Source organism: Globicephala melas, chromosome X (genome assembly GCF_963455315.2).
Source record: "Globicephala melas chromosome X, mGloMel1.2, whole genome shotgun sequence".
In the NCBI taxonomy this organism is placed as follows: Eukaryota; Metazoa; Chordata; class Mammalia; order Artiodactyla; family Delphinidae; genus Globicephala; species Globicephala melas.
The window spans coordinates 100,452,218-100,478,824 of record NC_083335.1 but is presented as its reverse complement, the minus strand read 5'-3'; the positions used below and the strand labels follow the sequence as shown (position 1 = coordinate 100,478,824).

The 26,607-nt window shown below is 42.2% G+C and overlaps 1 protein-coding gene across 1 annotated transcript; it reads left to right on the top strand.

Moving 5' to 3' along the window:
* The first annotated feature begins 3,850 nt into the window (after positions 1-3,850).
* On the top strand, positions 3,851-4,891 carry LOC115850114 (melanoma-associated antigen B4-like). The gene has a single exon (XM_060292065.2). The coding sequence runs from the start codon at positions 3,851-3,853 to the stop codon at positions 4,889-4,891; it is 1,041 nt and encodes a 346-aa protein (XP_060148048.1).
* The last annotated feature ends 21,716 nt before the right edge of the window (positions 4,892-26,607 follow it).

Below are 26,607 nucleotides of genomic sequence, written 5' to 3'. Positions count from 1 at the left end.
TCGGGACTCGTCCGGAGCCACGGTGAGGACCTGAATGTAGCCTGAAGGGACCTTCCCTCCCCTCTCCCCACTTAAGAAAGGTAACCCCCCCGCCTCCCGCCCCTGCCTGCCATCAGCAGCGTGGGACCCTGATCTGACGTATATGCCAGAGGAGTTGCCGTCTGGAGGGCCTCAGAGAGTGTAGGGCCTTTGTCTAGAGGGGCCGGCTTCTTAGGCAAAGGGTGTAGTCTTGTCCCCAGCAGGTGAAAAGTGGGACGTTCAGAGCTGACGAGGGTCCCTCCTTCCGAAAGGCGTGACTGCACGGGGCCCCCTCCCGCCTTCACTCGCGCGATGCCCTAGAGTAATTCAGGCTGAGAGAATCCCTCATTTCTGCCTGGGGTGGGAAGTGGGGTTGGGGGCTAGGGGACGTTCGGGTAGAGAAAGGCCTTTATGGAAAGGGGGCAGGACTTCCCTGGCGGTCCAGTGGTTAAGACTCCTCGCTTCCACTGCAGCGGGCGCACCTTCGATCCCTGGTGGGGGAACAAAGATCCCACATGCCACATGGTGCGGCCAAAAAGAAAGGGCGGGGGCATGGACCAAGGGGGTGTTCTGTACGCTAAGTGAAATAAGTCAGACAGAGAAAAACAAATACTGTATGATTTCACTTACACGTGGAAGCTGAAACACAAAACAAATGAACAAACAACAGAACAGAAACAGTTATGGATACAGAGAGCAAACGTGGTTGGGGGAAGAGAGAAATTAGGTGAGGACAATTAAGAGATACAAACTACCAGTTATGAAGTAAATGCGTAAAGGGTGTGAAATGTAAAACAAGAGGTAGTTGGATGGATGGATGGATGGATGGATGGATAGATAGATAGATAAGGCAACCCCATTAAGCTTAGGGAGGAGACTTGGCCCTAAAAGAAGCAGAGGTAGGACCATCAGTGTTAGTAAGCAGACCTCTCGTGAAAACAGGGAACTGCACAAATCAGCAGCCCTGCTCTCAGACCTGGGAGTCCCCAGATAAGGTAGCCGGGATGTGGAGCCCCCGACTTCTCTTCTAGCTACTCAAGGAGGTGAGAGCTGCGGTCTGAGGCATGTAGATTCGGGTCAGTGGAGGGAGGAATCCCAAACCCTACCCGGACTGGACGCCAGAGTCCTGAATGAGGACTGAGGGAGCCACCAACTCCAGAACAGTGGGGTCGGAGAGTCCCACCCTTGCTGTTACCAGGTGTAGCCGAGCCCCAGATCAGCTTTGGCAGAATGAGGCTCAGTCTGACTGTAAGCTCAGGTCCCAGGAAGATGAGGACCTTTTCTGACGGTCATGGACTCACGTCAGCAGAGGGCAAAGTCCCAGGCAGGGTTCAGAGTCAAGGTGAAGATCCTGAGTGAGGAAATGGAGACTGCTCCATACACAGTGGAGAGAGCTGCATCTCATGCCGCCCCTGCCGTTAGCCCCGGGAGGCCCAGGGCAGAGCTGGCAGGCTCAGGTGCCCCCTAACTTCTGCCTGTGGGGTCTGAGGGAGATGAGGGCCTTGGTTTAAGGGCTGGCTCCCCGGTTCAGCAGAAGAAGGGGAGTCCCAGGCCATGATCGATGTCAAGGCACAAATTCTATGTGAGGAATGAGACAACCGACTCCCCCAGAACAGAGGACACCCCACAAAGTGCCACGTCTGCCTTCACCCTGGAGAGCCAGGTTTAGAGCTCTCAGGCTGAATTGCCCTCTCAGTTCCTCCAAGGGTGGTCTCAGGGACATCAGGGTTTGGGTCTAATGGGAGAGGCCTCATTCAACATAGGGAAGAAGCCTGGTTCCTAATGAGAGTCAAGGTGGTAACACCGAGTGAACATGAGGGAGCCCCACCCAGAAAGAAGTGAACCACATAGAATCTTATCCCTACTTCACCTGGGAGGGAGACTCAGGCATGGTGACCTGATGAATATCACTCATGTTTTCCCGGACCATGGCAGGGAGGTGAGGAACCTCCTTGATGGGAGTATGGGCTCAGGTGAGCAGCCAGAGGATTTCCAGGTAATGCCAGGATCCAAGGAGAGGACCCTGAGAATTGAGGGGACCACCTACACCACAATAGTGAGGGCCACAGAATCTCTTCCTGCCTGTCAGCATTGCAAGTCCACACACAGTTGTAGCTAGAGAGACAAGAAAATTTTCTTTCTAGCGGGTCTCGGGGAGTTGGGGGCCTTAGTGTGAGGGGATAGACGTCAAGTCAAGACACAGAGGATGTCCAAGTCCTGCTGTGCGTCAGGGTGAGGACACTGAGGGATGATGTAGATGCAGACCCACCCAAAGCAGTGGGGGCCCACAAACTCCCACCCCCCTCAGCCCTGGGAAACCCCAGGTAGAGGTAGCCTGATGTGTCACCCCTCACTTCGGGCCCCAGGGACCCAGGCAGATGTGGGCCTTGATCTGAGGCCAGAAGACTCAGGTGGGCTGAGGGAGGAGCGTAGATGCCGTCTGAGTGAGGGCGAAAGAGGCCAACGATGCCGCAACAGTGGGGTCCCGCGGAGTCCAGCCCCTGCTACCAACCCAGGGAGGGCATGGACGGGGATGACTGGCAGTGGCTCACCCTTTCTTTCATCTTGGGGATCTCAGGAAGGTGAGAATCTTAATGTAATGCAAGCGAACTCAGATCAGCGGAGGGAGGATTTCCGGGATTTGCCAGGACTCACGGAGAAGATGCTGAGGACTGTGGGGGGAAGTCCACCCCGTGCCAGCGGGGACCGCGCAGAGTCCCTTTCCATTGTCGTTCCTAGAGGCGCCCCCGGGCACAGATGTGAGGCAGAAGTGCCCATCAGTTCCCCACTCGGAACTCACAGGGAAGTCAGCATCTTGGTGTGATGGGTCAGCAGAGGGAGGAACCGTAGACCCTCCCCTGAGTGAGAAATGGGGACCGTGAGGGAGGACCACACGTTATAGGGCCTCAGCCTGCCTGCTGCAGTTTTCAGCCTCTGGAGACTAGGGGCGCTGTGGCCAGATAAGGCCATCGTCACTTCCACTGTTCGGTCTCAGGGAGCTGTGGGCCGTACTGTGAGGAAATGTCCTCAAGTCAAGAGAGAAAGGAGCCCCCAGATCCTCCCAGGAGACCCAGTGGGGACTGTGAATGACGACTGAAGGTAGCACACCCCCCTTCCACCGAATCAAAGGCATAATAAAGAGTCCTGCCCAGGCCTCTGCTCAGCCCTTGAAGGCCCAGAGCATGGTTGTCAGGCGGAGGCTCCTCATTTCTTTGTATCATTTCTAAGGGAGACGAGATCCTTCGTCTGAAGGTGCCGCACCAGGGGCAGCAGGAGGGGTCCCAGACCCTTGGTGTCGACAAGATGAGGACGCTGAATGGTTGAGGAGCAACGAGTTCAGGACAGAGCAGGCCCCACACAACTGTCAGCGCTGTGCACCCCGACAGTGTCCATGACTCAGTTCCTTCTCGTGGGCCCCAGGGAGCTCTGAGGTGTCACCTTTAGAGCAGCACAGGAAAGAGGTCCCGGCCCTACCAAGAGTCGATGTGACAATCCTGTTTGTGAACGAAAGGGCCCCTTGGAACCCAGAGAGGGCCTACCCTACCAGGATCTGTGGTCACCGCCGTCAGCCACAGGCAGGGCTGGCAGGCTGTAGCCTGAGGCGCACTCACTCTCGCTTCTTACCCTGGGTTCTCGGGACAGGCTGACCAAGAACAAGAGCCTAGTGGTTCCTAGAGCAGTGCCCTCAAGGAAACGTGCAGAGCGGCCTTCTTCAAGTCAGGGTGGGACCTCCCTGCTGAAGGTGCTCACACCCTCTCACCTTCCCTCCTCCAGGTTCCAGCATCACCTGCTCTCCTGCCCACTCCCCCGCTTGCTGTCCCTGCCCATAGTCATGCCTCGGGGGCAGAAGAGTAAGCTCCGTGCCCGTGAGAAGCGCCACCAGGCCCGGAGGGAGACCCAGAATCACGGGGGTGCTCAGGCCACTGCAGCACAGAGAGAAGAGTCGCCCTCGTGCCCCTCTTCTCCTTCTCAGGGTACTCCCCCGAGCTCCCCTGCTGCTGGCACTCGCCAGGAGCCTCAGGGAGCCACAGCCACTAGCTCTCGTGCTGCAGGGGTTTCAGGCCCAGGATCTGATGTGCGCGCCAAGGGCCCGGTTCAAGCAAGGAAAAGTTCCTCCCACGCCTCAGCCTCTGGTGAGAGCTTTCAGAGAGATCCTCTGATCAAGAAGGTGGGAATGTTGATAGAATTCCTGCTGGAGAAGTATACAGTGGAAGAGCCCATTATAAAGGCAGACTTGCTGAAGCTTGTGAACAAAAGGTACAAGAGGAAGTTCCCTGAGATCCTCAGGAGAGCTGCTGAGTGCGTTCAGCTGGTCTTTGGTCTTGAGTTGAAGGAAGTCAAGCCGGGTGGTGATTCCTATGCCCTTGTCAGCAAGCTACATGTCAGTGATGATGGGCGTCAGAGCAGTGGCGGGCGGTTTCGGAAGAATGGGCTTCTGATGCTTGTCCTCGGTGTGATCTTCTTGAATGGCGACTGCGCCTCTGAGGAGGAGATCTGGGAATTCCTGAATGGTTTGGGTGTTTATGTTGGAAGGTGTCACATAATCTTTGGGGAGCCCAGGAAGCTTATCACAGAAGATCTGGTGCAGGAAAAGTATCTGGTGTATCGTCAGGTGTGCGACAGCGATCTCCCGTGCTATGAGCTCCTGTGGGGCCGGAGAGCCCACGCTGAAACCAGCAAGATGAAAGTCCTGGAATTTATGGCCAAGGTGGCTGGTACCGTCCCCAGTGCCTTACCAGATCTCTATGAGGAGGCTCTGAAAGATGAGGAAGAGAGAGCCCGAGCCCGAGCCCGAGCCGCAGCCAGGGCTGGTACTCGAGTCAAGGCCAGTGCGCCTTCCAAGGTCATGTCTAGCAGTTCCTCCCACTCTTAGTGAGGTCTGAGGCAGCTTCTTCACTTTGTGTTTGACCAACGCTGCCAACCTTTTCAGTAGTGAGAGGCTAAGCTGGGGCTGGAAAGCTCATAATGTATATCTTCTTTGTGTTCCTGTTTTACACTAGTATCTTTCAAATGTTTCTTTCACTAGAATGTTTCTTTAGATTCAGAATCCAAGTTTATAAATGACATGGATCACATATTTGTTGTTGTTTATCAGGTTGAAGCGTAAGAGTTTAGGTACCGTGTAGTACGATGTGAAAACTCCTTGCATCTTTCTGGGGTTCTGGACTGAGATAATATGGCATTGGAATAGGAATTTTCTCGGAAATGTGAAAGAATGCTGTGGTTTTAAAATGGATGAAAGCAAAGTAAAGTTTAGTCAAATTTTGGTTTGTCTTATTCGCCTTTGTCTTTCTCTTTGTAAAATTCAAAGATATACACCTAGATGTCCTTAGCTTATTCAAGAATGCCGACAAAATTGGATAGTAATAAGTTACATTCCTCACTCAGTGCCTCATTGATTCCCATCTGTAATTGAGCATCTGCTCTTTGGAAGGTTCTGTGCTGGTAGTGATGATGCTAAGATAAAAAAGACCCTGCACTTGCCTGTAGATGTTGAGAGTATAAGAGCAGCTATTATATAAGGAAGGTGGTGTGATGGAAAAACCCAGTGAGGATGGTGGGGAGAGAGTCCAGATGAGAGCAGTGAAGTATAAATTCTCTTAGCCAGAACACTTTGAGGTTTGGTTATTTTGCAAATCCTTCCTTGGGAGGTAATTTTAAGTTGGCTGCATGGTGGGCTAGATGAGGCTGTGATAATGGTGAGCAGGGGTCCAGTGCTTTTGCCCCGGTGCAGGTGAACACGGTGCCCAAACAAACCAGGTGTTTTATGCAGATTGTCTCCTTTGTGGTGGGATGCTGAGAAGCCCCTGTGCTGGCACTCTGTGCCCTGGGCTGGAGGAGCCCCAGCCCGCTCCATTAATTAGTTATCGGGTTTTTTTAATTGGAGTATAATTGCTTTACAATGTTGTGTTTCTGCTGTGCAACGAAGTGAATCATCTACACGTATACATATATCCCCTCCCTGCTGGACTTCCTCCCACCCATCTAGGTGGTCACAGAGCACCAAGCTGAGCTCCCTGTGCTGTACAGCAGGTTCCCACTAGCTGTCTATTTGACACATGGTAGTGTACATAGGTCAATCCTAATCTCCCAATTCATGCCACCCCCCCCTTCCCCCGTGTCCACATGTCCGTTCTCTATGTCTGCGTCTCTGTTCCTGCCCTGCAAAGAGGTTCAACTGTACCAGTTATCTAGATTCCACATATATGCGTTAATATATGAGATTTGTTTGTCTTGAGTGTAATCTGGCAGAACTCCTAAATGGGCCCAGATTTTGGTGGTGATGAAACACGTGGAAATCGGTTGGGGGGACGGGTTTGGGAGGCAGGGGAATTATTCGTCCTTGACACAAATTCTATAAGGTTTGATTTGCATCCTGGTGGAACCCCTGCCTCCACAAATGAAACAACATATTCTCTGATAGGGAAAATGTACTCAGGGTTACTTGCTAAGGAGCATTTTGGTTAATTCAGCTTTCTTTGTCCTAGAGGCCCGCATAGTCTCTGACATCTCCTGGATAAAATGAAAAATTCCTAGAGATGAGGGTATCTCTAGGACAGAGAAGACCAGTCTCTTCTGGTATGAAAATAAGCATCATAATAACTGCCATGCATGAAAGACCCAGACATCGCCAGCCACTGTGCTAGGTGCTTTACATATATCACATATGTTCCGACAGTTCTATAAGATGAGGCTTATCAAACCCACTTGGCAGACAAAGAACTTGCAGTATTCTCCGGACTGGTAGAGTGACAGAACCGGGAGTACAGCCCGGTCTGAATTCCTCCAGAGCCCATACTGTTCCACTCCTCCCAGCCTGAGGCAGCCCTTCTGTCTCTTAATCCATTTCTCCTCTCACTGCTCCGTGACGTCTCTCAGGCAATAAGAAAGAGGAACTTGTAGCCAAAATATTAAAAGCAGGCCTAAAGAAGGAAGGTGAACATGAGAATCAGACACCATTTGGGGATTGTCTGTGGGCTTCTTTTACCTAGGATCCTCCTGCCCCTCGCCCCAGGCTTCCCTGAGAGCTGATTGCCCCAGTCCCGGCACGGGGGTCCAGTCCCAGCACTTTGTGGCATCACAGCGCCCTGCCCCTGGGTCTTCCCCAGTGTGCCCTCGTGTCCAGACTGGAAGCTGACCTGCTGGCCAGCTCTTCTCTGCATCTTCCTCTGGAGGCTGCACTCAGCTCCCGGACGAACGGACAGCCCATATGCCCTGCCCTCCCCTGACTCGGAGCATCCCGACTCCCTGCAGATCCCATTCGTCACCGTGGACCCCTGGGACAGCAGCTGCCCTTTCCATGTTTCTGTTCACTTCAGACAGTGACGTTTACACACCTCCTCATCCCCACTGGGTGCCTCCACCACATTCTCAGTGTTTGCAAACCTGCTGGTGACAAGACTCTGATTTGGTATGGACTCTACAGGGCCTTGGCTTATAACCCCAAGGCTAGGGAGGCCTTGTTTGAAACAACGTGATATTTGCAGTAGGATTTTAATGAAGTGTCTTCTTTGAATCTGGCCACTGAATCCATACACTGATGAGTGAACTTAATTAAGGGGTCCAAAACCAAAGCCTTCTTCCTAAGTGGTAAAGGAGGAGGGACCAAGGAAATCACTGTGTAAACAAACATCTGCTGAGGCTGAATTCCTAAAAACCCATCTTGGAGTCCTTCTTGGAGGTGGAAAATGGTTCTTTGGCAGACATGCTAGCTTTGAATAACAAGGAAAAGTAATTCACCATCCTCCCAGTAATCCTTGTCTGTATCGGTCCCAGGGGAGATGCTGTTTGTTCAATATGCTTAATGGCACCTGTTCGGGTGTTCAGGTATGTTCAGTCAGGTGATGGGTGGCTATGATTTTGACCATGCAACCAGAAGTTAGGAGAAAATTCCCAGCCTACTGAGGTTACACAGGTTATTGCAATTGGCAATGCAGAAAGGTACTGGTGAAAGCCCTCTCTGCTGAGATGTACAGGGTACTTTTGGAAATTAGATGGAATCCTGTATTTGAAAACATGTCTTACATAGTATGCACAAGAAAAACTTGGTGAATTTCAAGGTAAATTTGGCCTTCTCAGAAACTCCTCCAACTAACTAAGAGGGTTGTTGTCATAAGCAATTGCAGTAGTTGCTCTTTATTGAGCACACACTGTACACCAGTTTATGGGAGACTGCAAACCTCATCCACATCCTGTCTTGCTCTCCTTGGGTTCCTGGGGAGACTATATTCCCAGTCCACTTGTAATTAGGAAGGGTCACCTCCAGACCAAGGCACGAGGGAGTCAGTATGGCACCTCTGTGCTTTCTCTTCCATTCAGCAGCAAACAGAGAGAGCCCGTGTTGAGGTGTGGAGCCACGCGACGTACATAGCCGGGATCTCGGAGTCATCTGTGAGCGGTGAGCCTCTGCTAACCTTCATCAGATTTTATGTGCACAAGAAACAGACTTTTGTTGTGTTAAGTCATTCAGATATCAGGTTTTCTCTGTTGCATCAGTTAGCAGTTACTTAATCCGAGTGATACACAACTACTATTTCTTCTCTTAGGCTCATTTAAATGTTTTAATGACAGAGCTAATCATAGCATATATATTCTTCTTATAAAAACTTCTTACACACATAAATCACAATCTCCCCCCTTACAACATTGCTCGAAAATTCAGCCCCCTTTTCAAAAGTAACCACAATTAACTGTCTGGTGTGTGTCATTCTAAAGCTGATTTGAGGCTTCTTTGTACATAGATGTGCTACAAAAATATGTTGAATTTTTAAAAACACAGGGGCCACAGTGTACATATTGTTCTGTGACTTGCTCTTGTAACTTAATGGAAGTGATTGCAAGATCTTTCTGTGACAGCACTTAGAAGACCCACCTCACGTTTTAAAACTGTCATCACCATTAGAAAAGGTCCCAGCCAGCCCTCTGGTCCTAAGCTACAGCATGAAGTAGAGCCCCTCAGCCAACCTGTAGATCTGTGAGAACAAACAGTTGTTGTGTTAGGATGCTACGTTTTGTGGCTCTACATTGGGCAGTGGAAGTTTACTAATAAGTACATTAAGGGCTAGCAGTTCATATTTTAATTTTTTATGTTCTTTGTCTTCCACAGGGAGCACATACTATTCCTAAAAATATTTTTAAGGTTAAGAAAAATAAACTTCAAAAGGCATGGGAAATTCTAATTACAGACGTTAGGGAAGCCTTTAAAATGGGAAAAATAAGCAAATAATTTACAAAAGAAGAGTGAAGTGACGCATGATTATTTCTCCTACAGAATGAAAACAAAAAGATTACCTATAGACTATTCTCTCTCTAGCTGGTGGATTGATAAAGAGAAATTTTATATCAGAGGATAAGTTCCTGATAGTTTATGAGTTTCAACATAGTTCTGGAGCACGTTTATCTCGCACCATCTAGAAAGGCGATATGTAGTACGTAAGAGCGTGAGATTCTGGAACCAGAAACCTGGTCTTTCAATCCCAGCACTACCATTTACTAGTTGTGTAATCTTGGGTAAATTCCGTAACCTCTTTGTGCCTCTTTTCTTATCTGTAAAATTGTGATGGTAATAATACCTAACTATAAGATTATTTTGTGAATTAAGTGTAGGGCATTCAGCACGGTGCCCACGAATTCATAAGCGTTATATATGTGTTATCTATTATTTTATTATCAAAGCATTTTGCTGAGTTTTCATTGAAGGATTAATTGACATTTAATACAGGAAGAATATGGGCCCTATAGATAACCTTAACACTTAAAAACTACAATGTAGAAATACTAACCTCTGAGAGGGAATCTGTCACATCTGTAGTCCCTAAAGCACTATCAGATGATTGCCATTAATATTAATTAGGTCAATAAAAAGTATTAATGTTTAAGTACAAGCCATGGTTATCAGAAAAACTTATTAGCCTTAATACTTCACTCCCCATTTGTATAGGATAAATGAGGTAATTCAAAAGAGAGAGATTTTATTTTTTATCATTAGTAAATAGCTAAGCAGTGAAGAACTGAGGAACTCAGCTTTGACCACATCTTGGACTAAGTGAGATTTAAGGATTGTTTGGTATCCAAGGATACCTCTTAATGTAATTTCTGTAAATCTGAGAAGAAAAGAGATTGTGATGATCTCATTTGAGAGTAATATGTGGAAGAAGGACCAGAATACGTTGGAAATGCTGCCTAATCAAAGCGTTGTTTTCATGTATATTTTATAGTTTTTAAGTGATTTTTTTAGCTTAATGTTTTGTAGCTGGAACATTTTATGTCATAATTACTAGTCTCATCAGAGATTTCATTTTTATTTATACAGATATGTGGAATCTATGATTAGATGTGTGCATTTAGGCCAGTTGGACCTCCTTTATTTTACATCAATGTACTTTTGGAATTTGGAATTCTCCTTTTTCAAGTATAATGCATGTATATCTGGCACAGCTTCCTGCTTGACTCTATTGTTGTGCCTTATGTAAAATGACATTTAGTTTGCTTCTCATTGATTAGAATCAATAACATAAGTCATAATTATGTCCTGGAATAATATGCATTTCTAGTCTGGCTGCACTGTAGGTGGTGGGATATGGCCTGGGAAGCTAATCATCCTTTATCATTTCTTTCCACTTGGGAGAGGACACCCAGAACGCTAAACAATCAACTTCGTAACTGAATATATAGGATAAAGTTGTTTATAAATTGGGGTCTCTTGTACTAAGGGGAAATATTGAGACCACTCTTTTTGCAAAACATATATGGAGAACTAAGGCAAAGATAATTCAATCAGAATTTGTGTCATCACCTCAAGATTTCAAGCCAAACCACAAGACTAGTACACTGAAATGTGTATATGTGTTGTGATGTCAATGTCCAATTCAAGTTAACTCTACATTTTATTGATCTGATGAGTACATTTGTTTGCTAAAGCCAAAAGACAATGCAGGTTCCCTGTCAGACTGTTATGATTGAGAGACCCCCTAAATTGTTTGGACTTATTGGCTTAATTATTCCACATTTGGGAATCCATGGAAGGGTCTCTGTTCTGGAACACTGATGCATGTGAGACTGTTGTGACTGTTCTCTCCTTTGCAAAATATTCTGCTGCCTTGGCTTCTGTATTAGTCAAGATAAGCTAGGTTATGTTAGAGTGTCAAATTAATCCTGAAATCTCAGTGTTTTACCACAACAAAGGTTTATTTCTCAACCACACTACATGTTCAATGGTTATGGGGGAGGGAGGGGCATTTGGGGGTTTTCTCTGGGGCTTACCTATTCACTGAGGCAGGGGAGAGTGGACAGAGAGTCTCTAAAGGGCTGTTCTTTCATTCAGTCAAACCCATCACTTCTTCTCCCATTTCATTGGCTGAAACCAGTCATAAATCCTCGGTTAGCCTCAAGGGGTCTGAAAAATGGAGTTTTCCATGTGCCTGAGAAGAAGGAATGTAGAATTGGGTTTGGCGAGCACAGCACTGTCTGCTACAGTTTTTAAGACACTGCCCTGTCCTGGTTCTTCTGCCTCTCAATCTGTTTTTTCTCTGCCTCCTCAATGGACTTCTTTTCCGTCACCCCTTGGGGAACTGGTGCTCCCCAAGTTACCATATCCGGTCCACTATTTTTTTTCTCCCCACAACTATCCCCAGGTAACTTCATCCACTCCTCCAATTCTAACTGCAAACTATCTGCTGCTAACTTCCAGATCTATTATCCCAAGCCCTGACCTACCCACAAAGCTTTAAACATAAATCCAACAATGACTGATTCAAGGATATCTCAAACTCAATGTGAAAAAAGATAAACACATTATTTTTTTTTCCCAACCTCATTCGTCCTCTTCCTGTATTCTTTGTCCCAGTTAGTGGCAGCATCGTATTTCCAAGTCTAGATATCTCCCTATCATTCCCACCTCTTAATTTTGTACGCCATCTTAGCTAGGCTGTGCTGCACAGTTGTTTAGTCAGTTATCAGTCTAGATGTCCACTGTAAGGTATTTTTTAGATGTGATTAATAGTTACATCTGTAGGCTTTGAGTAAAGCAGATTGCCACCCATAGTGTGACTGGGCCTCGTGCAATCAGTTGAGGGCCCCAAGAACAAGGACTGAGGTTTCCTGAAGGAATTCAGCCTCAAGAGTGCAACACAGGGACTTCCCTGGTGGTCCAGTGGCTAAGACTCTGTGCTCCCAGTTCCGGGGGCCCCGGTTCGATCCCTGGTCAGGGAACTAGATCCCACATGCATGCTGCAACTAAGAGTTCCCATGCCGCGACTAAAGATCCCGCATGCCACAATGTGGACCAGGCTCAGCCAAAATAAATATATAAATATTAAAAAAAAAAAAAAAAGACTGCAACACAGAAACCCTGCCTGAGTTTCCAGTATGCCTGCCCTGCTATACAGACCTTGGACTCAAGACTGTAACATCTGAGTTTCTAAGCTACTGGCTTGCTCTATGAATTTCAGACTTGCCATATATATATATGTATATATGATCTCTTATTGGTCTGTTTCTTTGAAGAACCCTAACTAGTATACCACCATACACAAATGCAAGAGTCCCGCCAAATATCCTTCCTAAGCACTTCTTCATCCTCTCTGTCCCTATTTACCAATGCTCTTATTCAGAGCTCTGCGGTTTCCATCCTAGTTAATTGAACTTACAACTCTGATATTGACCAGCATCAATATCTTGAAATTACTTATTTCTTTTCCTGATAGTCATAGTTCTTTGTCCCCTTACTTATTGTTAAACTTTGTTTCTCACAATTCTAGCAGTTCCTTCCTGTGTGCTACTTCTAGGTGATCAGCAAATCTGATTTTTTAGATGTCCAGATTTTTTTAGAAGCATATCAAATTAAAATCAAGAGTTTACTTGTGAATCACCTGAATGGTTGTCCTGTGAGTCGAGTGCATTTGTTTTTATACAGGGACACTGGCTGCTCAAAGACCTTGCCTAATTACCTGATCTACTGTAATAGTCCAGCTAGAACCTTGAGACAGATAGAATGCTATTACATTTACTCTTGACCATGCCACGAAATTTTTTAAGTTTATTTTTAACCAGGTGGCCAAGTTACATTAAAATCAGTGGTCTACACTGATCTATCAGTTCCTTCACTTTTACTTCTCAACACATCTGTCCATCTTTCTTACTTCTCCACTGAAACTCCTTTCACTACCACCACTAGGGATCTCCTGGGTGATAAATTCATTGGGTACTTTAAAATATAATGTTTATTTTTTCAGCTTTATTAAGGTATAATTGACACATAAGAATTGTATATATTTAAGGTGTACGATGTTTTGTTATATGTAAAATGTCAAAACACTGTGAAATAATCATTACAGTCAATCTAATTAACACACTCACCACCTCACATAGCTACTATTTTCTATTTTTAATGAAAATGATATATGTCCACTACAGTACATATGAAATTTTTAAAAAGTTTAATACAGAAATTGAACTATCACCTATAATTCCATCACCTAAAGATAACAATTAACTACTAACAGTTCAGTTGAATCATTATTAATAATTTGATGCATTTTCTTTCAGAAATACATACATTTATGACAATAATATATATTATAGAATTGCAATAAAGTGCCTGCCATAAAACAGATAGGTATCTTTCTTTTTAAAATAATACTTTGCAAATATATTACTATGTATTATTCTTCTAATATAAGTGATTACTCTGTACATTGATTTGTGCATTTAAAAATTTTTTTTATTTATTTATTTGGCTGTGCCCGGTGTTGGTTGTGGCATGCGGGATCTTCATTGCGGCATGCAGGATCTTTAGTTGCAGCATATGGGTTCTTAGTTGTGGCATGTGGAATCTAGTTCCCTGACCAGGGATTGAACCCAGGCCCCCTGCATTGGGAGTGCAGAGTCTTAGCCAAGGGACCACCAGAGAAGTCCCTGATTTGTGCATTTTATATATAACTTTATGAGTGCAACCATTTCTCTAACTTAAAATTTTTATACAAATTAGAGTCTGTTTTATTGATATGTCTATTGTGACACCAATATAATACTGTTTTAATATTAAACACTTAAAATACATTTCAAAATGCAGCAGCTATTTGCTATATTTATTCTTTCAGTTGGCTTTTAAAATTTCTTTGCCAAATTCGAACTGAAAATTCACTTGGATTTAGAGTAGGTTTCAGTTAATCCTACATGTTTTCAAAATGACTTCTTTATGCTATTTAGTCTTTTTAACTCCAAGCACATTTTGATCTTTATCCTACTTTAGAGCATTTGACATGGTTGGCTACCCTTTTGTGCTTGAAATACTCTTCCAGGTTGCTTTTGGAATTCTACTCACCATCAGTTTTACTCTCATCTTTCTGATCTTTCTTCTTACTCTTCTTGTGGTCTTCCATTTTGGGGTCTCATGCTTAAGTATTAATGTCTTTGTCTCTCCTCTGCTTTCATCGTATAAACACTCCTGGAAGACCTCATTCTTTCCCATGGCTTCAACCACTGTCTGGATGCTGATATCTCTCAATTCAAAATTTCCAGACTTTCTAGACCTCACGTCTTATGAGACCAGTCCTGTAGTGCAGGGATCTTGGTTGCTTAAATGCCTCACATAATTATCTCTTCAACTGTGATGTTCTGGCAGAATCCTATAAGACACATCCACTTAGATGTCTGTCAGGTACTTAAAATGAAATCTGTCACAAATCTAGACTCATAATTTTATCTTCACCAACCTGCTCCTCCTCTTTCCTTTCCCCTAGGAGAATCCCACCACGATACTATCAGTTACCCATTCCAGAAAGCTGGGAATCACCATTAATCCCCTACATCTCCCTCAGACATTTTAGTCTTTTACTGAGATCTAGCATATCTATATATGTCTTAGTAATCTATCACCAAAATAATGCTGTGTAATAAACCACCCCAAAATGTATTGGCATCCAACAATAAACATATTCTCAAAATCACAGGTGTGTGGGGTTTGTGGACAACTCTGCTTTAGGCTTTGGTCTGTAGATTTGGTTTAGGTCTACCCCACATGTGTTCATTCTGAGGCCCAGGATGAAGTAACAGCAACTTCCCAGGGTTTAGTTTTTCTCATGGCAGATCACTGGAGCCCAGGAGGACCAAGCCAAATACAGCAAGTACATGCCAAGGCTCTGCTCACATAATATCCACTAACATTATATTGGCCAAAGCAAGTCACATGTCAAGCTTAATGTCAGTGGCATCAAAGTACATGCCGCCCAACATGAAGCCATAGGATAGGTGTATATATGTAATTATTTCAGGGAAGTGAAGAACTGAGACCAATTATTCAACCTATCACAGCCTGATAATATTACTCAAATTTACCCCATCCTCCACATTCCACTGCTACTGCCTTAATTTGTATCTCTTAATTTCTCCCCCACGTTAGTGAATAACCTCAACTATTGTCTGTGATTCCATCCTTGCCCCCATTGAACGCATCTTTCACACACACAGTAGAGTCATCTTTATACAACACAAGTTAGATTGTGACTCTTATGCTTAACATCACTAACTGTGAATCAGGACAATGTATATGTTCCTTTGCATGTCATATAAGACCACTCTTGTCCTGGCCCTAGCCTCCTTTCCACAACTATGAACCCACCAGCACCATCTAGTCGTAATGAAGTACTTGCCATTCACTAAACAAATTCGAGAAAGAATTCTGCACTTGGAAGATCATACTGCCAGTGCCTCAAAATGTCTGACATACAGTTGATGCCAAAAATAAATGTTTGGTATAATAATAATTGTAAAAGACCTTAGTCCTGGCAACATCATTTTCTCACTCACTAGACTTTGCTAGCCTAATTAATTAATTAAGTTAAGTCACAAACTCTTTGACCAGCTTTGCCGCTGAGCTCTTTCTGAAACCCTGACAAAATATCATTTTTTCTTATGTGGCCTTTCCTGTCTGTATGTCATAGCTCTTCTCGTGTAGTTTTTATCTTATTTCTAATATTTTGCATCATTTATACTCAGGTTATGATCCTGAAAATTTCATCCCAGGTGACCTGTTAAATTAGAACAAACTCAAAGGGAATGAAAATGGATGTTTCTATCATCACATAATAATGAATATACATACCTTTGGGAAGAAAAAAGGTTTAAAAACCCCAAAACAACTTTGGGAGCCAACTGTACATTAGGAAATTTATGGAGATGGAAGTGAAACAGTACAATGTATTTCTGTGGTTTAGCATGATAGAGTGGAAAGAACATCAGTTTTGGAGAGAGTCTGGCAACTGCATACCAGCTTTGACACTTTCATTCATTTAATAAATAGTTTGGAGTACCTACTACATGCCAGTCGATATACTAGTGGATACCAAGGTGAACAAAACATACTCTTATAGTACAATGGGAAAGTTGAGTATGCTAGAAATTATTATTTGCCAGTATTCGTTTTCTCTACTTTGTGCAAATAGGAAAATTTCACTTCCCTTCTCCCTTTAAAGTTGGATTTTGCCCTGTGACTTGCTTTGTTTAGATGAAATATGGATATATGTCACTTACATGAAGAGGCAATTAGTTGCCAGTACTCAACTCTCAAGCCATAACTTCCCCCAGTGTAGCAATCATGGAAATATTAATACATATTGAGAAAGCAACACCATAAGTTATTGGAACTACTGTCAGCATGAATCCATCAGTAACGCCCATGAGCAGGACCTTCCTGCTGCTCTGCTTTGAATACACAGTGTGAGAAAAAAATTCTGTTTAAAGCCTCTAATATTTGGGGAATGTTTGTTACAACACTGTAACTTATACTAACCTGACAGATACAATAAATATAGAACAATTAATAAGTAGATGCATATAATAAAGGGGGGACTCAGGGTGCCATTGAAGTTAATGACAGAAGAATGATCATTGTATAGTGGTTAAAGATGACTTTCCTGAAGAAATGATGTTAGACTCTGGGATGGATGAAATAATAGTTAACCAAGTAGAGAATGTTAAATGGAGAAATAGTGCCTGTCTTCTAGGGCTAAGGATTAAAATGATCTAACATATTAACTATGCTGAGCAATTGGCCTATAGCAAAAGCTTAATAAATGCTAGTTTCCTTTTCTCATAATCTCCTAATTGGTTTCTGCCAAAATATTCCTTTGCCATTCACTAGACGCATCCTAGACTTCTGTCCATCCTTCTTAGTCTCTTCCAGCAGCCACCTTAGCCTTGGATCAGAAGATAATGCCGTGTCCTTTCACTGACTACAGGAAAATAATTCACTTCTACCATAGCTGAAAACTGACCTTAACTAATTTTAAACTGATCATTTTTAAGACCTTCTAGACAGACTGTCAAAGAACAGTCTCCTCGAATCACGACAGGCACTTGAAACCCAATATGTCAGAACAACTTTGGGGCTCTCCCCCAAACCAGAGTCTCTTTCAAGGCTCATTTCAGTAAATGGCCCTAGTATCTACCCTGTTGCTAATATCAGAAACCTAAGCGTCATTCCTCTTCTTCATTACCCTCCCAAACTATAACCAAGAATCAAGATCTGTTGATTCTACTGTTAAATATTAGTTTAAAAATCTTCCTAGTTAAAAATCTTCCTAGTTGTCTTAATTTTCAATAAACTGTCCTCACCATCATCTCTCTTTGATTGCTTCCTTTGCCTTCTAACTACTGATTTCCCTGCATTTGCTTTTATGCACCCTTTCCAATCTTTTCTTCCTCAAGTTTTAAGACCTGTAGTACCTTTTGGATTCAATTTTGAGCTTCGTTTTCATGAATTTTAAATGGTACTTTAGATGGACCTTGAGATATTTTCCAGTTATCCCACTCTGATTTGTGCCCTAGCACGTTGTATTCTCGGGGTTACTATAGGAATCTTCCAGAGTCCTACTTAGAGAATCCTGAAGTAGATTGAATGTCTGGAGGATTTGGTTAGAAAAGGAAAGCATCAGCATCGTTTCTCGATCTTACACAGCCAGGTGGCAGTGTTGCTTCTTGGAAGATAATCATCAGAGGTTTGTAGGTTTGGAACTGGGTTTAGGGCTTGACTCTTAACATTTATTTTATTATTCTTTTGAATCCGATCTACTGGCACCTTATTTCTCCCCAGTCATGTCACTGGAGCAGCAACACGAGCCTGATTCCTTAACTTTTTCAGGTATCCTTTTTTTTTTTAAACACCTCTGATTTCCTAGATGAAATATATTTACCTGAAAGAAAGATTGTATGAGGAAGAATTAAAATATAGTTCCTGGCTGTTCTTCCTATGGAAAGACTCATTATCAGGGAAGAAATTGTAGTTTCATTGCAACAGATTCTATGAGAACTGCAGCACAAGAATACTTTAAACAGTTTAGTCCATTCCATGTGACTGCAGGGTAATTAGTGAAATCCAGATTAATCAGAAACTTGCTAGGCAGCAGGGTGATTTGACTAACAGCCTGGGAAGGTACAAAATAACTGGGTAATGAAGTGGATCCGGTGATAATGTGCAAGACTGCTCCTGGGATTGTACAGAAATACATTATTTAGACAGATGCTGTATCTTGTGGACAAGAGATCTTTAAAACTGGAAATATTGTATCTTTCCTATCTGATTCTGCTTCATGCCCCCATGGACTAAAGATTGAAAAGCAGCATTAGAGAGGGGAATATTTTAGGAAACTCTTTCCAGGTCCAATCTGATATCTGTCATCAAAGGTGGAGGATGTGTTCTGTGTTACTCTAGGGCTTTGTCACACATCTGACCCTCATAAAAAATAAACACTGTCTCAAGTAGGAAGAACAGTTATCGCTCTCACTTTTTTTCATAGGTGATGAACTTGAAACTCCAAATGTGAAATGTGACAATGGAATGTAGTTACTCACAGCATGCAAAGACAAGCTTTCTTTCATTAGTGATGCTATGGGAGTTGCCAGGTATCCATACCCAGGCTGCAGCTGAAAAATCCTCTTTAATTTTGCTCAGGCAGAGTGGAAAACTCCATGCACACATTATTGGGCAAATCATCAGCTTCATGGATGATATGAGCACATTTTTGCCCAGGTGAAGTTCTCAGGGATAAGTAAGTGCAAACAGCACCCACTGCTTATTAACTCTAACAAGAAGAGTTGGCCTTAGGCATAAAGGAAATAGGTGTCTGCCTATGTGGCAAGATTCAGGAAGCAGCCAAATGGCTTCTTGCCTTTCCCTGATACAAATAGATCTTTGTCCCTACCATTGCCATTCTCCCAAGTGGGACCGCATCCACAGGACCAAAGGTAGATGGTACGGTCCTTAGAGGGCAGCATGGGGATGCTAGACGAAATGCATGGCTGGGACATTTGGCAAAAGGAGAAACAAAGAGACAGCAAATTTCTAGGCTTTGAGAGTTGAAACATAAGCAGAGTTTAGTTCAACTTCCCCGTGAGGAATTAGCAAGTAGAAAAAAATCAACAACAATAGCAACAATAATAAAGATTATTCCTTAGGAATTGCAAGGCATTATAATGGGTGACGTGAGCAATAAAAATGAAAAAATATATATATATATAAACGTTGTGCCCTCAAGAAGTTTAGAATTTACCTTGAAAGATGACACGTGCATGTAAAATCCCATCTAACTGTTTAAGGCAACACACTACAGGTGTGAAATGTCTGACAGGGCAGGGGGTGCTTGAGCTCGGTAATACAAAAGAATGCTCTTTGCCTTTTTTTCCTTAATGTTTAGTTTGTGATTTGGGAGCACATGGGCATTGCTCTGGGGTTAGAATTTAATGTTTCAGAAGAGGCTGGATAAAAGTTGAAAGGTGTTATTTATTTCTTAAAACCAAAACAAAGATATAAAGATAATCTGACTCTGCTCTCATCTCTCCAGTTCTAACTATAAACCACATAATTCAGTCAGCAAGAAGTGATTGAATGCCAGTCATGGGGGAGATGCCCTATATTTGTGTAGCATTTAATAAGTTATAAAATCACATGCATGTTTATACTTTCTATGCATCCTCATAACTTCTCTGCAAAGTAAGTGGGGCAGAAAGTACTCTGGAAATTTATGGTTGAGACCCCTGAACACACTGCCAAACTCAAAGGTCGATTTAACCACACTGATGCTCAGTGGATGGTTCTGCCATCAAAGGCCCTGGCCCCAGTAGGGGTGGAGACATAAGTCACACACATGAGAAGAAAAAGAAACTACAGAGAGATAGTAAAATTAAAAGGCATTGGACTATTAATCAGAATATTTTGATTTATACCCTGATGCTCTTGATTACACTGAGTGAACCGAAAGAAGTTACTTGATGTGATGCCTATTTTTTCATCCATAAAACTAGCCAATAGCTTGCTTCAAGGGGTTGCACACATACTGGATAGGCTTTAGACACAGAAAGGTTCTACATAAATCTGTGACATTAAAAGGGAAGAAAGAATGAAGAAGTATGAAGAGAAATTTTTGTATATTTATAAAAATATATAAGATTTTGGTTAATCTCTACAAGAACTTTTGAAGTAGGTATTATACCTTTTTTTTTAATTTTTTTTAATTTTTTGCGGTACGCAGGCCTCTCACTGTTGTGGCCTCTCCCGTTGCGGAGCACAGGCTCCGGATGCTCAGGCTCAGCGGCCATGGCTCACGGGCCTAGCCGCTCCGCAGCATGTGGGATCTTCCCGGACCGGGGCACGAACCCGTGTCCCCTGCATTGGCAGGCGGACTCTCAACCACTGCGCCACCAGGGAAGCCCGATATTATCCCATTTTATAGATGGGGAAAACTGAGGTTTGAAGATGTTTAATCAGTCGCTCCTGTTTACTTACTAGTAAATGGCAGGGCCTGGATTCAAACTAAGACATTTTTACTTGCAATTCTCCATGTTTCCTCATGTACCTATGCTTCCCTTTAAAACATATTGTAATTATCATAGTAGTTTGGGGGAAACTAGAAGAAGTCACAGGCAATCAGGAAGCCTACATTCCAGCCCCAACCCTGTCACAAAATCACTTAACCAGTTAACTTACTTTGTTTAGTCATTTAGATACTCTGTTTTCAGGTCAGTAAATTGAGAAGGTTGATCTAGATAATTTCTGGGATCTCTTCTAGCTTTTCAGTGACTGACTTGTCTCAGTTTCCCTGGATTGTCTCAGTTGTAGCACTGAAATTCCCACATTTCTGGACATCCCACAGTACTGAGATTTTTATGTTAACATTCTGTGATTCTGTGTTCAGGGAAAAAGCTTTGTGGAAGAGGGAGTATGAGCTGAGCCCTGCAGGTTGGGCAGTATTTAAATAGGCAGAAAATGAATTATTCCCATCGAAATAGATGTAAGACCAGCAATGTACAGAGGCAGCAATTAATCAGTCACAATGGACAAAAGGATGTGAGAGATGACATAGGAAACATAGACGGCACAGGCCCATTTTATGGGGAGTTAAACATCAGAATTTTGACTCCATGTGGATCTCAATGTAGAGTTTGCATAGATCTAAGGATTCTTTGTAAGAACAGTAATGATAATAGCAAATATTTGCTGAGTGCTTACTGTATACCAGGTACTAAGCTAAACCCTTAACATATATTCTCACTTTTAATTCTCCTTATAAGCCTACACAGCAGTACAATTATTAACTCCATTTTCATGATGAAAAAGGTAAGGACTATAGAATTTAAGGGAACTGCTAAAGCTTATACAGATAGTATGTTGCAGGGCTAGGATTTGGACTCTGTTCATTTCAGGCAAAGCCCTTAACATTTATTCTCCACTCATTCAATATCTGCATTTTCCTGTTATGCTTGCTTGAATAATGACTCACTCATTCCTCAACATATTTATTTCTAATTTTTAGCAACTTGCACTATTCCTTGAGCCGACCACAGTGCTATGGCAATTGACGGCAACATGAATTAAGAGTTTTCAGTCAAAATGGGAATTGGCAATCTCTAGCAGGTGGATGTGCCCCACGCTGCCCTCTGGAAGGGTCACCACCAGCCACTGTACCATTTGCAAATGATAGCACCCAGTTATGCTCTCCCCAATTCTCCTAACTCCTCTATCTAAAACCAAAGAAGAGATGGTTTTCCTGGTTTGAAAATTGTTTCAATATTGAGGATATAATTTTACGTTTCTCCATCTTTGTCCAAGAAATAAAGGATCAAGAGACCCAATGTGTCTCCTTCTGGCTGTTGATGATAACCCACAGAATCAGGAAGATGGCCAGATTTAGGAGATGTGATAAAGTTATAAAACACGATAGAGACAAAATGAATGTAATTTAATTCAAATATATATATATTTATTTATATCTTTATTGGAGTATAATTGCTTTACAATGGTGTGTTAGTTTCTGCTTTATAACAAAGTGAATCAGCTATATATATGCATATATCCCCATATCTCCTCCCTCTTGCGTCTCCCTCCCACCCTCCCTATCCCACCCCTCTAGGTGGACACAAAGCACCAAGCTGATCTCCCTGTGCTATGCGGCTGCTTCCCACTTAATTCAAATATTAATTCAAACATTTGTCTTTCTGGGAAAGGGACTGTGTATTCCATTGCAGATACCTCTATTGCAATACCATTTCAAAGAGGGAAAAAGAATGTAAAAAAAAAAAAGATGCCTTTAAAAATACGTTTAATTTCACAATGGTAGGATAACATATGAAGTTACAAATAAATGTGATAATCGTAATGAGGCTTAAGAAGTTATCATTTTTTACAATGGATGAACTGGTATTTTTTTCCCCTATAGTGACATTAGCATAGGAAAGTTAGACATTTAAAAGTAGGGCATACTTTATATTTCACATTCCTTTCGGAAAGTTAATATATATTATTTTTTATTTTTCTCTCTGCTAACCACTCACTTATGGAGAGATGATAAGGTGAAGTAATTGATGGTTTGAAGTCATTCTATTTCTACATTTAAATATATCTGATACTAAAAGAGGGAAAAAATAACTATACACTGGAGCAATTTGCAAAAAATACCCACAAAACTATGCCCTTATAATAAGCAGCATTATAGAAACCACTGTGGAAATGAAATAATGTGCTTCAGTAACTGAATTCCTTTCTACCAGTTACATTTAGTTAAAATAGAAATATTGAAGTGATGGAATTAATTTTAGCCATTTATGCTGAAGATGGTTATAATTAAAAGTATACTTTATTTTTGAGGTCAGGCTCTGGCTTTTTTTTTTTTTTTTCTGTTTTTTCCCTCTTGCGTCTCCCTCCCTCCCACCCTCCCTATCCCACCCCTCCAGGCGGTCACAAAGCACCGAGCTGATCTCCCTTTTCTATTCAGCTGCTTCCCACTAGCTATCTACCTTACGTTTGGTAGTGTATATATGTCCATGCCTCTCGCTTTGTCACAGCTTACCCTTCCCCCTCCCCATATCCTCAAGTCCATTCTCCAGTAGGTCTGTGTCTTTATTCCTGTCTTACCCCTAGGTTCTTCATGACATTTTTTTTTCTTAAATTCCATATATATGTGTTAGCATATGGTATTTGTCTTTCTCTTTCTGACTTACTTCACTCTGTATGACAGACTCTGGGTCTATCCACCTCATTACAAATAGCTCAATTTCGTTTCTTTTTATGGCTGAGTAATATTCCATTGTATATATGTGCCACATCTTCTTTATCCATTCATCCGATGGTGGACACTTAGGTTGTTTCCATCTCCGGGCTATTGTAAATAGAGCTGCAATGAACATTTTGGTACATGACTCTTTTTGAATTATGGTTTTCTCAGGGTATATGCCCAGTAGTGGGATTGCTGGGTCATATGGTAGTTCTATTTGTAGTTTTTTAAGGAACCTCCATACTGTTCTCCACAGTGGTTGTATCAATTTACATTCCCACCAGCAGTGCAAGAGTGTTCCCTTTTCTCCACACCCTCTCCAGCATTTATTGTTTCTAGATTTTTTGATGATGGCCATTCTGACTGGTGTGAGACGATATCTCATTGTACTTTTGATTTGCATTTCTCTAACGATTAATGATATTGAGCATTCTTTCATGTGTTTGTTGGCAGTCTGTATATCTTCTTTGGAGAAATGTCTATTTAGGTCTTCTGCCCATTTTTGGATTGGGTTGTTTGGTTTTTTGTTATTGAGCTGCATGCGCTGCTTATAAATTTTAAAGATTAATCCTTTGTCAGTTGCTTCATTTGCAAAAATTTTATCCCATTCTGAGGGTTGTCTTTTCATCTTGTTTATGGTTTCCATTGCTGTGCAAAAGCTTTGAAGTTTCATTAGGTCCCATTTGTTTATTTTTGTTTTTATTTCCATTTCTCTAGGAGGTGGGTCAAAAAGGATCTTGCTGTGATTTATGTCATAGAGTGTTCTGCCTATGTTTTCCTCTAAGAGTTTGATAGTTTCTGGCCTTACATTTAGGTCTTTAATCCATTTTGAGCTTATTTTTGTGTATGGTGTTAGGGAGTGATCTAATCTCATACTTTTACATGTACCTGTCCAGTTTTCCGAGCACCACTTATTGAAGAGGCTGTCCTTTCTCCACTGTACATTCCTGCCTCCTTTATCAAAGATAAGGTGACCATATGTGTGTGGGTTTATCTCTGGGCTTTCTATCCTGTTCCATTGATGTATCTTTCTGTTTTTGTGCCAGTACCATACTGTCTTGATTACTGTAGCTTTGTAGTATAGTCAAAAGTCAGGGAGCCTGATTCCTCCAGCTCCGTTTTTCGTTCTCAAGATTGCTTTGGCTATTCGGGGTCTTTTGTGTTTCCATACAAATTGTGAAATTTTTTGTTCTAGTTCTGTGAAAAATAGCAGTGGTAGTTTGATAGGGATTGCATTGAATCTGTAGATTGCTTTAGGTAGTAGAGTCATTTTCACAATGTTGATTCTTCCAATCCAAGAAGATGGTATATCTCTCCATCTATTTGTATCATCTTTAATTTCTCTCATCAGTGTCTTATAATTTTCTGCATACAGGTCTTTTGTCTCCTTAGGTAGGTTTATTCCTAGATATTTTATTCTTTTTGTTGCAGTGGTAAATGGGAGTGTTTTCTTGATTTCACTTTCAGATTTTTCATCGTTAGTGTATAGGAATGCCAGAGATTTCTGTGCATTAATTTTGTATCCTGCTACTTTACCAAATTCATTGATCAGCTCTAGTAATTTTCTGGTAGCATCTTTAGGATTCTCTATGTATAGTATCATGTCATCTGCAAACAGTGACAGCTTTACTTCTTCTTTTCCAATTTGGATTCCTTTTATTTCCTTTACTTCTCTGATTGCTGTAGCTAAAACTTCCAAAACTGTGTTGAATAAGAGTGGTGAGAGTGGGCAACCTTGTCGTGTTCCTGATCTTAGTGGAAATGCTTTCAGTTTTTCACCATTGAGGACGATGTTGGCTGTGGGTTTGTCATATATGGCCTTTATTATGTTGAGCAAAGTTCTCTCTGTGCCTACTTTCTGCAGGGTTTTTATCATAAATGGGTGTTGAATTATGTCAAAAGCTTTCTGTGCATCTATTGAGATGATCATATGGTTTTTCTCCTTCAGTTTGTTAATATGGCGTATCACATTGATTGATTTGCGTATATTGAAGAATCCTTGCATTCCTGGAATAAACCCCACTTGATCATGGTGTATGATCCGTTAAATGTGCTGTTGGATTCTGTTTGCTAGTATTTTGTTGAGGATTTTTGCATCTATGTTCATCAGTGATACTGGCCTGTAGTTTTCTTTCTTTGTGACATCCTTGTCTGGTTTTGGTATCAGGGTGATGGTGGCCTCATAGAATGAGTTTGGGAGTGTTCCTCCCTCTGCTATATTTTGGAAGAGTTGGAGAAGGATAGGTGTTAGCTCTTCTCTAAATGTTTGATACAATTCGCCTGTGAAGCCATCTGGTCCTGGGCTTTTGTTTGTTGGAAGATTTTTAATCACAGTTGCAATTTCACTGCTTGTGATTGGTCTGTTCATATTTTCTATTTCTTCCTGATTCAGTCTTGGCAGGTTTTGCCTTTCTAAGAATGTGTCCATTTCTTCCAGGTTGTCCATCTTATTGGCATAGAGTTGCTTGTAGTAATCTCTCATGATCTTTTGTATTTCTGCAGTGTCAGTTGTTACTTCTCCTTTTTCATTTCTAATTCTATTGATTTGAGTCTTCTCCCTTTTTTTCTTGATGAGTCTGGCTAATGGTTTATGTAGTTTGTTTATCTTCTCAAAGAACCAGCTTTTAGTTTTATTGATCTTTGCTATCGTTTCCTTCATTTCTTTTTCATTTATTTCTGATCTGACCTTTATGATTTCTTTCCTTCTGCTAACTTTGGCGTTTTTTTGTTCTTCTTTCTCTAATTCCTTTAGGTGCAAGGTTAGGTTGTTTATTCGAGATGTTTCCTGTTTTGTAAGGTAGGATTGTATTGCTATAAACTTCCCTCTTAGAACTGCTTTTGCTGCATCCCATAGGTTTTGGGTCGTCGTGTCTCCATTGTCATTTGTTTCTAGGTATTTGTTTATTTCCTCTTTGATTTCTTCAGTGATCACTTCGTTATAAGGTAGGGTATTGTTTAGCCTGCATGTGTTTGTATTTTTTACAGATCTTTTCCTGTAATTGATATCTAGTCTCATAGCATTGTGGTCGGAAAAGATATTTGATAC

Bases quoted from the DNA above. Each gene is read 5' to 3' on its own strand.
- LOC115850114 (XM_060292065.2), top strand. From the start codon at position 3,851: ATGCCTCGGGGGCAGAAGAGTAAGCTCCGTGCCCGTGAGAAGCGCCAC.